General features: G+C 43.9%; 1 protein-coding gene and 1 long non-coding RNA gene across 5 annotated transcripts; one reads left to right on the forward strand and one right to left on the reverse strand.

Annotated features, from left to right (window-relative positions):
- Nucleotides 1-577: 577 nt before the first annotated feature.
- LOC119006167 lies at nt 578-14,189 on the reverse strand. Of its 2 annotated transcripts, none has more exons than XR_005070698.1 (4): nt 14,065-14,189; nt 12,374-12,537; nt 3,519-3,632; nt 578-1,024 (listed from the first exon to the last, which is right to left on the reverse strand). It is a non-coding gene; the product is annotated as an uncharacterized LOC119006167 (long non-coding RNA). The 2 variants fall into 2 exon arrangements; XR_005070697.1 differs by having other exon boundaries at nt 12,326-12,537.
- irx2a (iroquois homeobox 2a) lies at nt 10,019-16,768 on the forward strand. Of its 3 annotated transcripts, none has more exons than XM_037074594.1 (3): nt 10,019-10,946; nt 13,963-14,368; nt 15,204-16,768. In XM_037074594.1, the coding sequence occupies exons 2-3, from the start codon at nt 13,993-13,995 to the stop codon at nt 16,205-16,207; spliced, it is 1,380 nt and encodes a 459-aa protein (XP_036930489.1). In that variant the 5' UTR covers nt 10,019-10,946; nt 13,963-13,992; the 3' UTR covers nt 16,208-16,768. The 3 variants fall into 3 exon arrangements, with proteins under 3 accessions (XP_036930489.1, XP_036930487.1, XP_036930488.1); XM_037074592.1 differs by lacking the exon at nt 10,019-10,946 and adding an exon at nt 11,477-12,544; XM_037074593.1 differs by lacking the exon at nt 10,019-10,946 and adding an exon at nt 13,544-13,665.
- Nucleotides 16,769-18,886: the final 2,118 nt, after the last annotated feature.

Here is an 18,886-nt window from a genome sequence, read left to right on the forward strand (position 1 = left end):
GAAACGGAAATGTGTTCGCGCCACATAATAAAAACACATCATTACCTCAAGAGTCTTCTTCACATGAAACTGCCATGATTTTCTTTGAGAATCAAAGCCATGATTTGTTTTTGTTGGGTGGTAATCATTTGTATTTATTATAAACTAATAGCTCATAGGCTCAGATCAGATTCAATATTCCGCATCAGTTCCTAATCAGAATGACCGTCATGTCTTTGCTACCTGTTCCAAGCTTTAAATTAAAACGTGTTAAAATGTACCACTTATTGGAAAATACAACAGTCTTTTTGACTAGATGATAAAACATACAGTGCTGTGGCTCAGATATAAGGAGATTGTCATCTGACAACCCCTCATTCAATCCAGTCAAGGCCTTGCAACAAGGACGGCCTGCCAGTTGGGCACCAGTCATTTCTCATTTGCGATGCTGGCAACAAGCAATTACATCTTGGAGACAGCAATCAGGAATTCTTTCAGAGGTAGCCAATGTCAAACCTTCTGATGAGCCTCTGAGCCTAGAACAGCTCTACCATCCAAGATATACTGATTTCACTTCAAACTTACCATTTCCCTTTATTCTAATGTTGTATCCACACTGAGTCCTAGTCAGTGAGTCACATTCTACGGCGCTAAATCAAAGTAGGAAAGGACAGCAAACATTCCAAATCCATATTTACTTTTCTGTAAAATCAGTTAAACACTTCAAGCTGTTTCCAAACCAATAGTCCAATAAATCCGCCCCGCTGCTGAATGTGTTGAGAGCGATACGGTATGTTAAAGGTTAGAAATAAATCTGTTGCTATGTGGAGATGGTGCAATAATTATTTCAGAACCAGCAGTTCTTGATCTCCTGTTTCCTTCCATCTTTTTCTGAGTACTCTGTTATCTGCACTATTCCATCAAAAAGCACACTGATAACAGACTGGAGAACTCAATTGACCTTGACTGAGTGTAGGAGAGAAGACACTCGTAGTACTGAGGGAAGGAGGGTGAAGGAAATCATCTCTCTGTCTGTCTGCTCCACCTGTTTTCACCAAAAAAACAAAAAACAAAACATAATCCATAATACATGGAAGTGGTTCCTGATCTTACCTCCATATAAATACAAATCACAGCTGAAAAAAAATAGTTTAATGATTTCACAATGCAATGGTTAGGGTTTGGTTGGGTTTACACACAACAAAGACTAGGAAAAAAGCTTTGCATTTGGGTTAAAATAAGTGCTTATTTAAGGTTAGGGAAAGGTCTTTTGGGTTCAAACGATTACTCCCTCCCTGGGTAATGAGACCGTCATCATCATGGTCACAACAATAAACATGCAGTTAAGGTTAGGGAACAATTGGGGTCATGAAACTGGAAATGGATAGTGGTTCTCCATGCTAAGTTGTATGTTTTGTTGTGATTTTTGGGGGCACTTATAGAAAACAACCGATGTCCTCTCGGTTTGCAGAATATATAAAACAGTTGTTTTTTGCAGTTATTCCTTAAATGTGGTTATCAAGCACTTGTGACAAAGCTATGTAATAGAGACAGGATAATTATAGTTTAACCCTGGTTGCTTCCAAAATCACACACTTGTTCACTACTCACTACTAGAAGAATATAGAATGAGCTCATTGGTTAAATGAATTAACAGTTTTCAACACAACTCTGGTTGATTTCTTTCCTCCAGCGCAAACGCATGATGGTCGGTTGATTGCTATTTTTTCATGAAGTATTGTGAGATGCTTTGTGTCAACTATAGAGTGTATAATAATTCCCACCATACATTTGGACAGCACCACAAAATGGAAAACTCTGTAATCATTAAAAAATAAACAATCATATTGGTGCATATTGGAGAACATCAGTGCACATACTGATATATCTGTAACTGGCCTATTGGCAATATGCTAGTTTGTTTCATATTGATTATTTAGTTTTGTGAATATTTGCTACATGTGTATGTCAGATTTATGTCAAAATTATATGCACCCTGTGCTGCTACGCCATTTTATTTTACACATTTTCTTTTTTAATTTCAAGATGCATTTTTAAAAACATATTTCTCACGTGAGGGTTACAACTATCTTAAGCTGATCATGAATGGATTTAGCTCCAGCTTCTGTTTAGCGACTATACTTAAAACACGCAAGAGAAGTCGTTTAAAGTTGTCGGAAACACGCAGTCAAAATAAAAATATTAAACAAGGGAGATTTTTCTAGCCATGCACAAGTGTACGACAACCTGTTATGCTGACTGTGGAAGTGACTGGCTGCTCTCCGCAAACAGAGAGAGAGAAATGACCCTGACAGAAGCTGGCGGCTGTCAATACAGTGAAGAAGTGCCAAACGTAAAAAATCCCGAAGCTTTAGACTGCCACATACAATAATGATTCTCCTCTGACAAAAAAGAAAAACTGCTGACCGGTAAATTATTCATATTCACGCTATGAATAAATAAAGTAAACAGGAACGGCTCTCAGTCTACAAATCTAGGAAGTATTTGCCCATTTAATCATCAAATTTTAACAGAAGCTGCAACACATTGCATAAGCACTCGGGACTCCTGGGACAGTTGCAAACTTGACCAACTGCCAATAAGTGGTTGTGCCTAATTTCCAAGAGCCATTTGCCTCCTAACTGATTCCTTTGCTTCATATCAAGGCCCGCAGTATAAAGCCTGCCTCTCTCCCTTGGTCCCGTGATAATTAACTTGGCTTTGTTGTCTACAGCACACATGCACGTTCATTTCTAATTAGCAACAGACAGCATCTACCACCACCACACACAATATTTTTGAATAGATTAGTGATCCCCCCCCCCGTTTTTTTTTTTTAACATATACCTAGCATAGGTGAGTCAATAGTGTCAGCGAAGCGCCGCTAAATGAGTTTAACTCCACACATGCCCTGCAGCACACTTCCTAATGGTTCTCTTCTCTGCATGTAAATGACCTCCTGTCCCGGATCTTTGATTGCAGATCAATGGCTGTTTGCTTTATTTCAACATTCAGCGGCGGTGAACCACAACGCCACGGGGGCAAATGTTGAACAGAGAATTTACAGGTTTGCTATCGAGCACTTTGAAACAATAAAGCTGCTAGTGAGCTATTAAACAAACGAGAGAATAAAGTGGCTGCTGTGGACCGAGATTAACACGATAGATACAACGTCGAAGGGTGTAATTATTCTTTACTGACACAAACGTTTAGCCCCCAGAGCGGAACAGTGTTTACCACAAATACCGCCACCACGCTTGACCTAATCACGGGCAAAGATTTACCTGACTGCAATCGGAATGTGTTACAGCTGATTTGTGTGTCGGAGCTGACAGTCTCTAGCAATCAGCACATTGTATATCCAGACTTCGGTGCTGCATTTGATACCCCAAATAAGTGCCACAATGATATGTGCCCTCTTAAACTTTGATGAATGACTGAATTCAAAACAAAGCACCTGATTTGCTTCATAAAAAAAAAAAAGCCACCTGCAAAAGTTGAACACCAAGACATCAAGGGGATAAAATGTGTGTGTTTACCTGACTTTGGTCGATTTGTTGGATCTCGCTGTGTCAGTAGTGTCTCACATTACGGTCCGCAGCCTTCAAAATCACATTATCCTTTTGTCATTGTGTCTTTAGCGATTGTTTGTCCTGAAACACACAGTAGCGGGTAAATGCGATTATTTTCTGCAGCCCCCCCCCCCCCCAATGATGCACAACGTACCACGGCAGAAATTAATCCACATTAAATCAGCTGCATTTACATACATTGCTAAGGTAACTGTATGGTTTGCTTTGGTGTCAAAGTAAAGGAGGGGATTAAAACAAAGTTATGCCCTAGAAATCAGCTCTGAGTACAAATAATATGGAACAAATTCAAAACAAGCAAGAATTCATGGGAAATTGTAAGATAGTTGTGTACACACTCAGTATTGGTTATCTTTCTAGAGAGCTTTGACAAACAACAGCGGTTTGGACGTGGTTTCACTTTGTGGGCACGTGAGACACAGAATCGTTGTTTCAGAAACATAAGTTTCCGCTGATATTCCGCTTTTGTTTGAAAAAAAAATAAAATATGGGAAATCACAGGAATTACAAAGCACAAAAATCGTACATAATGCAGAATATTGTGTATGATTGTATGGTGAGGGACTCCACAAAGCATATACATCAACGAGCATCCACACCAGCGGGGACAATGGAGGACAGACTTAGCAGCGGCTGCCAACCCCTGACTGTAGAAATATGGCAATCTCTATATTGTCCTGCCAATGTATTAAAGCCATGAGCTACATTCCAGGTCTTGATTATGTGTGTGATTTGTCTGTTCTTGTGTATGTACGTATGCGGTGTGTGTGTGTGTGTGTGTGTGTGTGTGTGCATGTGTGTGTGCGCGTTACGCCTGACCACTGATGTGCATGCTGCACATATTGCGTGGCTGGCATGTGTGGGCATGCACCGATGTGTGTGTCAGATCTCATGTGTGCGTAGATGAGCGTGCACATGTGTTCGTGCCCACTGTGTGTGTGTGTGTGTGTGTGTGTGTGTGTGTGTGTGTGAGCACTAGAATGCATGTGAGCTAGCTGGCATGTCAGCTGATGTCCCCAGTAATCCAGCAGTGGGCCTGTTGTGGATTAGTAGCAGGCTCCAGGGGATGGGAATCCCATTCCCGTTTACAGCTCTCCCTGGCAGGAAGAAAGGCAAGGATGCCTTCTCTCTACTGCCTTCACACCGGTTGGAGCCTGAAGGTGTGTGTGTGTGTGTGTGTGTGTGTGTGTGTGTGTGTGTGTTTTGTACAGAAGAGGTGTATGTGTAGATGTCAAACGGATACTGGTGAGTGTGTAATTCATGTATGGCGTCTAATGTTAAACTCCTGTTTCCCCTCTTATATTGATACACTGTTTTGCAAAAGCATCAATTTATTCAGTTTCCTGGTTAATTAATATTAATTCAAATGTCTTTGAAACAAATGTCTTTATGCTGCATAGCTGATGTGCGTTTTAGATCAGTATAAGATTACTGCTGCTCAGTGTCAAGTTGGTTCCCCTCATTAAAGGTGCACTTTGACTGAATGACTGAATAAACTGATTATACATACTGACCTTAAAGGACAACAGAATTTCACACTGGTTTACAATGAAATTCACAATTACCTTTTTGGCAGACCTTGCTAATTTTCCTACTTCAAACAGCATTCTGGAGACCATATTTTTCCCTGAGAATGACTTGTTTATTCTGTTATGGAATGCATATACATGTTTTTTTTTTTTTAAGATGCATTATTACCTTATCAACATCACTTTCATTAATGTAAATTTTACCATTTCAGTGTCTGAATTTCTCTTCCAAAACTACAGAGTGCACCTTTATTTGACTTTTTTATGCTCAAACAAACACTTTGTTTTCATGACTGAATCAAAAAATTGACCTTAAAGAACAACAAAATGTCATGCTGTTTCACTTTGTTTATATTTGGCAGACCCTGCCACCTTTCTCTCTTTGAACAGTGTTCTGGGGACATTTCTATTATTTTCTCATTATAGTTGTAAATATCAATTAATATATAAACTCTGAGTGTGAAATTCTTCTCCAAAAACCACATAGTTCATCTTTAGTATGAAGGGAATTATCTGCCTTGTTGAGAAACTCATGTGAAGGCTTAGTGGTAAAAGTACACATACCGACTCTTTCTCCCCTTTGTATTTTTTTTTTCCTCTTGTGACCACACTTGCTCTTTCCATGGCGGAGAAAAGAAAAATTCTGCAGTATCACTTAGGCCTCGTCTGAGAGATAGACTTTGAAGGAACATGTTGTAGATGTATGGTGGCATTTTTCTATCACATCTGGTGCACACACACACACACACACACACACATACATGGTCACACACACACACACACACACACACACACACACACACACACACACACACACACACGCCAGGGCCCATTGCGTGGCAACAACATGAAATTTCATCACGATAGGATTTGTTTTGAAGTCATTCGAACACCATCCAACACAAGAGCTGACCTCTTGAACCTCGTGATACAACCTTACCTTCTCCCCGGTGACAATTTAAATGCCACCTTTCTTCCACCCGCAGAGAAAGAGAAAAACATTTTTTTTTTCTCTTTTTTCCCCCTTGGTGTGTGTGTATGCGGGTTGCTGGGACTTGCAACTCGATAGCACAACAAAAGAGCTGTGGTGGCAAGTCCCCACGCAGACATTATATGTCAGCATCACCGTCATACTGTTAGCTTGTCCCAACTGTACAAAGCCATCCTCATTCAGGGCACCTAACCAAGGTCAGCCTGGATTAGCCGCTAGTAACCCTATCAGGTCCAGCACAATGATTACAAAGCCCAGTGACACTGGCTGTCAGCAGACTCTTTCTAGGCAACCCTATCTGCCCGACCCTTGGCTACAGAGCCACCGGAGAGGGTTAGTCCATTTCAAATTGTTCCCCCTTTTGTGTCTCCCTTTATTTCCCCCCTTTGATTTTCGGCGACTCGTTTGGTTCATCAATCAGTCTGTCTGGATGTGTGTGTGTTTGAAACCCATGCTGCACATAATTCCTATAATTTGTGGATTTTTTTTTTCTTTTTTTTCATTTCCCCCTTCCACATAGCCTACTCTTTGTGCTTGTTACTTCTGAAGCCAATAGCCACCCCACCTAAATCCCCTCCGCCATCCACACTGCAGATGAACAGCTTTATGCTACACATCACATGACTTGTTCTCATGCGAACAGCGTAATATCAATCAGAGTTGTGTGTCGTACACCGTGAGGCGGTGTTTTGTAAAAGAAACAAAAAAAAGCGATGTTTGTAGTTTTGCAAGACAGCACGCGTGAGAGAAGTTTTTTTTCCAGCCATGAATTAGGAAGCAGGAACATTGTTCTCCTTGTCTCGCCAATTCAGACAACGTGTCAGAACGCGGCAAAAAATAAAGACATGTGTTTCACCACGAGTGCGGTTGTTATTTCCCCTCTGTTTTTCAAGAGGAATTACACTTCAAGCCCATCAGTTTGCTGCTTCACTTTCCTGCCCGAGAACTGTTTTCCCAACATCCATGTCAGTTAGCAGCATGTTAAACAAATCAAACCTAAAGACGGGCTTGCCTTGTGATTTCGGTTCGGGGAAGGAAGGAAAAAAAAACTATGATAAACAAGAACAAGAACAACAGCAACAACAGTGCTGGTAGCATAACACATTCGAGGCAACGTGGCAACCGATGTTCTCCACTTCAGCACATCAGAGGCATCCCCGCTTCAGTCGCCCTAAAGGTACCCGTTTACAAAGTGATAGGGCTTAGGGTTTTTAACTCGGGGCGAGAAGCTGATTTGAAACCCCCTCCGCTGCCAAGCACATGGACGGCTGCTGATTAGAAGAGGGTTGGCAGCAGTGGGCAGATGCCAGGCGGGGAGAGAGATGACGGCCTGTCGCCAGTCTGCCACCCAACCCCTCGTCCCCCACCCTGGTCGCCCCCCCCGCCCCTACTGACCCCTCCCCCATTGTACCAAAAAAAAAAGAAGAAGAAGACCAAAGACATTTCCACGACAAACCCCAAACAGGGGGGAGGGGATCAATTGTCTTTGTATCAAAATGCGGTGAATGTGACAGTGTTGTGATGACAGATACGCCGAAGATGCGCGGTGCAACATTTTGCCGTTTCCTTTTTCCCCCTGATCTCAGGAGTTTTTGGGGAGTCGTTTTTGATCGTGTGCAGCTGACAATGAGCCCGCCTAGCTCACTAAGTTGCACAATGAGAGATCACAGTGCAGTTTTTCTTCCTCCCTCCGCAACACCCACTCACAAACATGAGCACACAAACACACGCGCCGCCGCACCTCGTGCGAGTTTGGGATGCTGAGCATTCCTTCGCCAGCCCACGGAGGATAAAAAAAAAACAAAAAAAAACGGTTTGAGCTTTCGGGGATGTTTTAGAATTCAAGAGAGGCGACGCCGCAAAAAAAAAAAAAAAATCAGGAGTCTGTCCAGCAAAGATGAGTACAGCAACTCACTCAATACAAAGACAAGGATGAGTACAAAAAACCCGCAGCGAGAGACGCCAGAAGACAAGGTGGAAAAAAACTCAATACACTACACTAAGTCACAAGATCATGGAGGCAGTGGTTACCGTGAACAATAGCCAGGCTCAGGCTTTAATCATACTTCTATATTCCAGCCTGTATTGATTTCAAGAGCAGCTCAATGTGACTACATAACTAGTCCATTTCACTGCTACACTGTTAGCCAGGCACCTACAGCAGTGCATAGTTAGGGTGACAGACAGACACACACGCATGTATTTGCACATTTACCCAACAATGCACCCGCGTCATTAGCACATCGTCCCCAACACCCTCCATCTCGACCTAGAGCCGCATCAGTTGAGAAAAAAATGCAAAAAAGGGGGTCCATGATGGCTACAGCGCAGAGCTTCAAGAGGGGATGAAAAATCAGAAATCAATATTTATTTAGTCATATGTGTAATAAACAAAGGGCATGACATCGAAAGCCATATCCTTCAGCTATTCAATTCAACTCTGGGCAATTTACTCTAGCAAAAATAAGGGTTAGCAGTTAGAAGTCATCAGCCGGCGCAATACAAGCCGACTCCGCCAGTTCTACATTATTCAGGGGTAAATTCTGTTGGGGGGGGGGAGTGGATGAGAAATCAATAGCTATTTCCCTTGATTCATGGAAGAAGATGTTTTTCAACAACAACAAAAAAAATGAGGTGGAAAGACAGCATTAAGCCATTCAACATCATATGTGGTCATACATGACAATAACTGGTTAACAGAATGTCGGGATACTTTGTCTATATTAAAGGATAATTAAAGGTAAGGAAGGTCTTCTTCCCAGGTCGTCAAATACTGATGCTTTGGGTTAGAAATTAAGGCCCGATGTCAGCCCAAAGCGGAATGAGACTCAAAACAATCAACTAATCATACTAGATAGATAGACAGATAGACAGATAGACAGATAGATAGATTTAGAGTCACTACGCCTTATTCGTATTAGTCTGAACTGATGATAAGGTCATGCAGGATATCTGTATGTCTGACTGGACACTTTGCTGTCTTGCTCCACCTGCCTGCCTCACTGTCTCTACATACTGGCTTTAACTGTCTGTCTCACTGTCTGTCTTGTCTTCCTGCCTGTCTGTGTGTCTGTGTGTCTGTCTGTCTGCCTGCCTGCCTGCCTGTCTGTCAATCTCCTTTCTCCCATCTCCTATATCTCCATTAGGCTGGGACTAAAATATCTTAGGAACTCCAGCCTGTCTGAAACTGAGACCTGGAATGCACTACTGTGGGTTCAACAAACACACACACACACACACACACACACACAGATGCACAAAGTTATACACTTTAACAGGCCAACAGGTGCACTTTCACACTGACATTATGCATATGTGCGCGCAGACATTTACATGCACACACATATACCCTCGCCATAAATTAAATACACTTACACACACACACAATTGAAAAAAAAAAACTCTTTCACACACACACACACACACAGAGTGAAGGTACAGTACTGATGGTTAGCCTGTGGTCTGTGTCTAGAGGAGACAGTGCCCCCTGGTGTGGGCCGAACAGTACTCCCAGTCAGCCATATCTTGACCCAATCTTTTTGAGAGCACTCATTTACTCATCTGGGATTGATTAGTCCTGCCTGAAACAGGGAAACCACCTACATCATCCTAAAATATTCAAACCACCTCCTGAATGGCAGGCAGACTTTAGAAATAATTGGATATGGTAAATACCCTGCTCTTGGTATCTCCAAACACGTGTAAAAGTTTACAGGCCGAAAACGACAGCTACTGTTGACACTACAGTGAATATTCAGCTGTATATCCACACAGATCAAGAGGTGCTTGACACTTCAGAGGGCTCATGTGGTAAAATTAGTGTGCACAGCTAATACTGAGCACACTGTCCTACTCAAGAACACGACTGGACCTACAGGCTCTTTAACAAAGTGTCGACAGGTTGAGCTTCAAATATTGAAAAAGACCAATTTACTTTGCTGTCATACATACAGTACATACAGCATATTGCTTTTTTTGGAAAATGCACACGACATCACATGACAGTGAGCTGAGGTGCATGAATTCAAACACGCATTCATACCTAAAGAAAACATAGAAGATGTTGCACAATAATTAGTATCTTCAAAGATTTTTAAACAGTTACTTTACATTTCTATACATATGTCAACAATTAAAAACATGCAGTCTATTTTGGTATTAAAATCATTGGGTGCTTTAGTGTGTTGCCTGTTTATAAAGAATACTGCATTCCCACACAAGGCGTTTATGATATGAATGCCTACACTCATATGGTATGTTAAGATAAGTAGCCTGGTTCTATTACACGTCGTGTGAGAGTCATTACACTCTCAGGTCTCATCTCAAAGTAGTACTAACTGAAGGAGGAAAAATAAAGTCAAGATTTCAACACAGGGCATTGTGGGATATCGCGCATAATTAACTGCAACGTGTGAAGGCTGCGAGCCTCTTCTCTTTGGCACATTGTGATGCATGCACGTGTTTTAGGCGTTACAAATAAACGAGTCCTCCCTGCTAACAGGCGAGCTGCATTTTGCACCTATTTAAACTGCGCCGTCGCTGTTTACAACAGTGCCAGACCACACCGAGGCGCGGGAGCGAGCACCTGATGGATGAATACGTCCAGTCGGGTGAATACTGATGAGGAAGACTCCTCGCCGGGCCACTCTTCCTCCCAGTAGTTGCCACCTTGACTAGCCCCGTTCCAAAAAAAAAAAACAAAAAAAAAACGCTGTTACAGTTTCAGGTTTCCACCACGCTGTGCTGTATCGCTTGTCTCCAACAGAGGTCATAATCACAATAATAAAGGACGAGGCTGCGCCCCTGTTGTTTTGCGCAAAAAAAGGAGCACGCGAGGATACAAGACAACGTAGACAGGTGAGGGGCCCCTGAACACACCAGCAGGGGTGTGTGTGTTTGTGTGTGTGTGAGCGGAAACTGTCAGAAACTCAAGGCGCAACACGGACGCACACTTCAGCAGTGTCGGCGGTTAGTTTGACATGTGTGGCTACGATCACCGAGAGCCCCACAGCTTTATTACAGCTGGTGATTGTTATTGCAATAATAAGGGCTGCGCGCATTTGAAGTGGTGGGAATTAGAGGGAGCAGGGTCGGCGGGCCGGAGTGCGCACCGCCGGAGGAGCGCGCACCCTTATACGTTCGTGGCAGCGTCCGCGTCTGATGGCCGGACTGACGAAATAACCAGCTGCAACAGGAGAGTACTGGCCATTTTATACTCCCCTCACTATCTCCCCCTCTCCCCGCCCTCCCTCTCTCTCTCTCTTTGTCGTGCACGGTCGGGAGTGCGCGCAAGTTTCTGTCTGATCAGACAGACGCTGCGTGACACAATAAACGTGACCTTAAAAAAAAAAAAAAAAAATCCCAAATAAAGATCACTTCACGTGATCTTTATTTAAACACAGGCACTGTGTTTACTTCCCTTTCTCCACTAAACCACCCTATCCATGTCTGACACTACACACATATCCATCACAGCCAGCCGAACAAACCGCTGCCTGTACTTATATGAGCTGAAGTGATAACAAAATATGAAAGAATGACTCAGTTTTGAACGCTTTGAACGCATCACCTGGGCTGTACATCTCCCCGTGGACAAACAACAAATAAGGCAGATCGCATCTGCAGCCCACTTCATCTGCAAGAGCAACAGTTACACTATCATCTCATCCGGTCGGTCCGATTCTGTGAGGTGAACTGTGTTGTTAGAGAAGGAAAGGAAGAAGGAAAATCCCGCTCTGAGCCGAGCAACTCTTAGGAGGGAGCCTGTACTTTTTGCAGTGTGGAGTCTCGGTTTTGTTCCGCGGCTCCATTTCTATGAGGCAGAAAAGGGGCGGGGATGGGATATTCAGATGAGCCGGAGTGACAGCTCCAGTTTCCCCCAATGCTCTGTGTGTCTGAAACTCCACTGGCTCTCTCCCTGCTAACTCCTCACTTCATAGTGCTGCGTACTAAAAACATCGGACGCTAGGGGATCAAGACGCATGCCACATTGCCTCTATGAGGGCACTTTAACAGATCTTTCGGGGGTTTTTTTTCTCCCAGTAAGGGGGCTGTGGAGGGAGGACTTCTTTTTTTTTAATTTTCATTGTGTGATGACTGTTTGCACGGCTGATTATTTGACTTGATTGTTTATTATTTTGGCTGTTGTTGCCCAGCGCCCCTGCGCGTTTTTTTTCCTCCCTTTTTGGAATCGGCGACCTATCCCGCGCTCACCAATGTCCTATCCTCAGGGTTACCTCTACCAGCCCCCGGGCTCTCTGGCTCTTTATTCGTGTCCGGCTTACGGGGCCTCGGCTCTGGCTGCCCCGCGGAATGAAGACTTGGCGAGGTCGTCATCTGGCTCAGCCTTCAGTCCTTACCCCGGATCGGCCGCTTTCTCCGCCTCGGCCGGTGCGGGCTTCTCCAGTCCGCTGTCATACTCCACGGATCCGACCACGGGATTCCCATCCTACATGGTAAAATAAAAATAAATAATAATAATAATAATAATAACAATCTCATATATTCACGTGTGATCGTGTGTGGCGAGGGGCTCCGGAGCAGGTGAATGTGTCGGCGAGTTAAAGTCTGTCAGTGTTCGGCTTGTGTTTTTTTTTTTGTTGTTTTTTAAATCCCTCCTGGTTCGTCTTGCGCTGTTCTGACCCACTGATCAGTAAGTGTACGCGGAACTTTCCTCGCAGAGCGTTGCTGCAGAGCCGGATCCACCGGCCTGCACGTCGGCTTCTCACTGTAAAATCTTTCACCCCTTTGGCTTAAATGGGATTTTTTTTTTCTTCTCCCAAGCAGCGAGCTGCAAATCGTAACGTCTTGACCACCGCTTAACACTGACCGCGCAGCTTATTATGTAAAATAGAACACCGACTAAGACATTTTTAAAAAAAAATATTTTTATTTGAGTCTTTTAGCCTCCGAGCAGTTAATTTATGTGTCATAGAAAATTAATATAAAACAAGCCGTAACTCTCTCCTCCTCCTCGGTGGCCATTAAACTCGCCTTGGATGAAGTCAGAGTGTGTATTCTGAGTTGAATAAACTGACTTGTGTATTTTTTATTTATTTATTTATTTTTTCTTTTAAACATGAAAAGCATGACTCGCGATGCTAAATGTCACAGGGGCACTTCAAGCGTTTTACGAAAGGTGCATATCAAGTGATTCGCTAATGGGATTTGTAATGCTGGGAAGGGGAGATATGTTAACACACCGGGGCTGCCACGGCAAAACAAAAAGAAAAAGCAGCCGGCTGAAAAGAAAATGAGCAAGTTAATAGGTGATTACGGAAAATTGAAATTTCCCTTTTTATTATCTTTACGGCTTATTAACAGGAGCCCCGCGTTATTAGTTAATCCGATAACGATCTTAACCATTAGTTAACCATTAGTCCATGCCTTCCCGCGGCCTGCTTTTTCTTTACGCACGGCGTGTGTTTACCGCCCCTGTAATTATACAGGGATTTCTCCTGAGGAAGTTTTGTCGACAAATGATCCAAACTAAACCAAATCGTATTAAGTATTAATAGATTGTTTATTTTCGACAATGGACCGCACGTCGTAAATCACGCTCGGGCAGATTTAAAAGGTAGTTTTATATATATATGATTAGCAGAAATCCAGGATAGACTCCTCCACTGCATTCACACCTCTCTCCACCCCCTCTTTTTACACTTTCTTCGACATGTTTCTAAAATATAACGTTTTAAACTGTTAAAAACACTAAAATACATGTGAAGAATATATAACGTGCATGTGCTTTAAAATGTCGTCTAACTACACGGAGATGTTTTGTAACTAAACGCCACATTTGAAAAAGAAGAAGAAAAAAAAAAGAAAGAAAAGAAAACCCATCTCAGACTTTTTTCAACAACTTTCCCTCCAGAGCTCTCCATATGACGCGCACACGACGGGCATGGCCGGGGCGCTGAGTTACCACCCATACGGGAGTCCGGGCTACCCCTACCAGCTCAACGACCCGGCTTACCGCAAGAACGCCACCAGGGACGCCACGGCCACCCTGAAGGCCTGGCTGCAGGAGCACCGGAAGAACCCGTACCCGACGAAAGGGGAGAAGATCATGCTGGCCATCATCACCAAGATGACCCTGACGCAGGTCTCCACGTGGTTCGCCAACGCCAGGCGGAGGCTCAAGAAGGAGAACAAGATGACCTGGGCGCCCAGGAACAAGAGCGAGGACGAGGACGAGGAGGACGGCGACGGCGAGAGGAAGGAGGTGGAGCGCTCGGAGAAAACCCTGGATAACAGCGAGGCTTCAGCGGAGGATGAAGGTGGGGTATAATCCGGCGACCGAGCCAATGATCCGTTTAACAATTCAGGCTTGGGCTGGGGGCGAGACGGAGGGGAGGGGTGGATGCCCCTTTTATTTACTGCTCAGGATATTTATTGCACGGATATTATTTGTACAAACTAAATGAATATTTATGCATATCGAATATATGAAATGATCAAATCATGACACAAATATTCAAAATAAAATGATGTTGTTTAAATTTATATTTGTTTTCCTAGAGTACAGTCACCATGTTGATTGATTGATTGATTGATTGATTGATTGATTGATTGATTGATTGATTGATTATTATTTATTCATTTGTGTAATAATAACGAGCTTCTAACACTCCACACTGGACTGAATGACCTGCTAAGGTGGACATTTGCTTTTCTATTTTTTTTTTCTTTTCCTCAACATGATTAATGGCAGGTCACCGAGTGACAGAGTGGCCTCGATAAAATTAGACCGTTAATGTCGTTCACTCAATGCAATTAATTGTATAATTATGTCAACAACAAAAGAAAAGAAAAGAAAAAAAAAACGTTACTGTTGTCATATTTCATAAAGAGCTTTAATTGTTAGCCCACTGCTTCAGCTGACATAAATAATTCATAATTTGCTTAATCAAGCCTGGTGGGCTGTAATACATTAGTGACTGCTGTGAATACACGTGGGCATGGGATATGTTTATACGTTTAACGTGGTTATTATGTCTTATTTCATATATTTCATGCTCTCGTGTTTTGTTTTGTTTTTATTTTAGAAATGTGTGTCTAATATTTAAAGTTTGATTTCATGTATTTTCCCTCCGTCGTCTCCTCCTCCTGCAGGTATCAGCCTGCACGTCGACACCCTGACGGACCACTCCTGCTCGGCGGAGTCCGACGGGGAGAAGGTCAGCTGTCGGGTGGGCGAGCTGGGCTCCGACCAGGCCGCCGACAAATGCGACGACGAGGACGACGACGACGACCGCCACCACGACCACCGCCGCCACCACCACCACCACCACCACGACCCGCGGCCTCAGCTCTCGCCCAAACCCGTCACCTCGTCGCCTCTCACGGGAGTGGAAGCCCCGGTCCTCAGCCATCACCAACAACACCACCACCACCATCACCACCACCTCCATCACCTCCACCACCTCCACAGCCAGCGCGAGGATTTGGCCCGGAGCCTCGTCGTCAGCAGCAGCAGCAGCAGCAGCAGCAGCAGCAGCAGCAGCAACAGCAACAATCTCAGCACCAATAAATCGTCCTCATTCCTTGACAGCAGACCCACTTCCGGGCCGCCTCAGAACCCCACTGTCAAGCCCAAATTGTGGTCGCTGGCTGAGATTGCTACCTCGGACCCAAAGCAGCAACAGCAGCAGCAGCAGCAGCAACTGGGGCAGCCCGGGCAGCCGAGCGGCCCCTCCTCCAGCGGTGGCCTCCTTACTCCCCCCACGCCCTCCTCCACCTCCCCGGCTGCCACCTCCCCCTCCCTCTACCCGGCCCCCTCCATCCTTGGAAGACCTATTTATTACACTTCTCCCTTTTATAGCAATTACACAAACTATGGCAACTTCAGCCCCCTGCAGGGCCAAGGGATCCTGCGCTACACTAATTCATCCGGAGTGAGTCTGGCTGCCGCCGCCGCAGCCGCCGCGGCCGCGGCCGCCGCTGCTGCTGCAAGCGAGGGCCTGAGCTCCTCTCACCAGGCCCTGGAGGCGAGCACAAACCCCAAGCACAGGCCTGACTCCCCCCTCGTTAAAAATAACCCGAGCCAGATCGCTGTTGTCGAGCAGCAGCAGCAGCATTTCAGACCCGCAAATTTAGAAGCGAAGAAAGGTACGTAATAACCTGACGCGGCGCGGCGTTCACGGAACCACTTGAGCTCGTCTAATGTGGCGTTGAATCTTGAATCTTTTCTTGAACGCGGGGGGGAAAGGGGCACGTCTCCCCGCAGTGGGATTCAACGACGAGCTCCACTTGTTTCCGATGCAAAAACCAATCGGCTTTGTCTGCGTCACGTTCACGTGTCACTGCAGGGAGGAAAGTGAAGACTTTTTTCCTCCATTGAGTTTTTTGCGTGAGAAACAAGTGGCGTCGTGTGACGCTGCTGGCAGATTCCCACCTGTTCCGAGACGAATACGATTTTAGGACTGAATGTGAGACTAAATGACGTATATATATAAAAAAAAAAAAAAAAACTGGACTTTTTGAGCAAACGAAAGTGTGTCATGGCCTATGATTCGTTTCCAATAATCAGTTTATAATTGTTTGTTTAATATTCAGCACATTGTTTTTCCTCTGCTTTCCTTTTCTTGCATCCAATCACTCAGCATCAGGAGAGAGGAGTTTCTTTTTTTTAATTTGCAACAGGCTGGAAGAATACATTAAAAAAAAAAAAAAAAAAAAAGCGCAAAGAAACGTGCACCTTCAGATCGGGGGGCGTTAAAATAAACCCATTAAGGAGGACAGCCCCCCCCCCTCCCCCCCCGCACACAGACACACAGTGGGCAGCCTGAGCAGAGACGCGTTGCCATAGCTTTGAGCAGGAATTCTATTTTTAATGTTTCCTCTGATAATGTTTCTGTGTGTGTGTGTGTGTGTGCACAGTGGGGCCCGGACCCTTATCTCTCCTCAGCTTAGGATAATTATAATTACACAGGGTCAGCCAAACGCAAACAAATCAGTTCGTTTGCTCTGTCTTCAGATGTCACTTATAGGTGGCTGTGGCTCGTTTTCACAAGAAGAAAGCTCTGCCTTGCACGCTGGATACTCACAGACCCTCTCTCCCCCCCTCCCAATCTCTTTCCTCCATAATTAGCCAGTTATTACTATTATTATTTTTTACATGAGCACTTGCAGTATGGAGCTGTTCTGAAGCAGAGCCAGCTCCATAGAAAACTTTTTTTCTGTTCTTGAGCGTGTGGGATTTCTGTTTTTTTCATTACTATTTTTATTTCCATGCTCTGCAGGTAGGTGTCACAATTGCTTTGAGTATAAAGGCGAGTGAGTGAGTGAGTGAGTGAGCGATTGAGAGTGGGGGGGCGCCACCTTTGAGCCCCACGTTTTAACCCCCCCCCTCCCCCCACCCCCCGTAACCTTTTCACCGCTCCACTCCACCCCACACCGGATCTAGTGCCACCATACAGTCGGAACGAAAGCTGCTACCGCATCCTCAGCCCGGACACACACACACACTGTCTCTCTCTCTCTCTCTCTCTCTCCACACAACACACACACATTATTACTGTATCATTTCATTTTTTGGGGATTTTTTTTGTTGTTTGTTTTTTTTTTTTGTTTTGATGCATTGTGGATGATGATGATTTCATAATTGTGCTGGTTTGGAAAGAATACGATCTCCCATTATATGTGATTTGACATGTTATTTCTCAGGTTCCTATAGTTTGCTTATTTGCCACGGTATATTATTATTATAATTATTATTTTAGTATATATTTTACGTGTGGGGAAAAAAAACAATAATTTGGCCTTTTCTTTCTGTGAAACCCCTACCTGTAAGAGGAGGTGTCTCGGGATGCAGAGCGGACGGAGGTGAAGTGAACTTGAGGACTTCACAAAGTGGAATAGCCTACATTTGATATTTATTTTTTTAAATGGCGGCGAGATGATGCCTATAATTTATGCAAGTTGTATTGCAAATATGGGAAAACTGACATCGTCTTGTTTGTTTTGTAAATATATATATATATAAATATATATATATTATGGTTTTTATTTGCGAAGCATTTGGGGATTTAAAACAAAAAAAGAAAACAGAAAAAGCTACACAATCTTGTTATCAGGAGAACTTTTACTAATTTATATCTTTGAATGTAAATAAAAAAATAAAAAATAAATAAAAAACCGCGCCGGTATTGACGTGCCGGCGCGCTCTGATATTCATTATTCAAAAAGGAGAAAATATTAAAACTGTTTTCCCAACTATGACATCAATCTTTGGGGAGTCATTCTTTTATTCACACCAGAGCTGGAGTTAACACCGAGAGGTCTTTTTTTTTATTTTGACTTTCATTCACTGTGCTTTTATTTTGACGGTCAGACGCAGATGGGAGACGTTTTGATCGATCTCGCTTTTCTATAAACATTATGAGCTTTCACAGATTGCGCGATCCATTCTGTCTAAACGGTCCATCGTTTTCTTTTCTTTTTTTGTTCGTTTTTTTTTAATTTTTTTTATTTTAGGGGCCTCATTCTGGTCTGGGAATCTCCCTCGGCCACATATTCACGACCTTGATTGGGATAAACGACGTACTTATTTCATTTTTCTCCCCCTTTTTCCCCCTCTCCCCATCGCCCCCGTCCACACATTTATTTTTCAGTGTGATTAATACGGCCGTGGGACGCATCGGGGCATTATGGGGCTCCCAGCGGGGCCCGTCCCTGGAGCTTTTTTAGCCCGGTTCAGGATGGGTCAGCCCTGCCTGCTTCATTACGGCGCCGGCATTGAGCAATCCATAAAAGTCTATCTAAGCATCTGCCAGCGCCAATGGGCTGTGTGATGG

The sequence above is a fragment of the Acanthopagrus latus genome, chromosome 17 (genome assembly GCF_904848185.1).
Source record: "Acanthopagrus latus isolate v.2019 chromosome 17, fAcaLat1.1, whole genome shotgun sequence".
NCBI classification, from domain to species: domain Eukaryota; kingdom Metazoa; phylum Chordata; class Actinopteri; order Spariformes; family Sparidae; genus Acanthopagrus; species Acanthopagrus latus.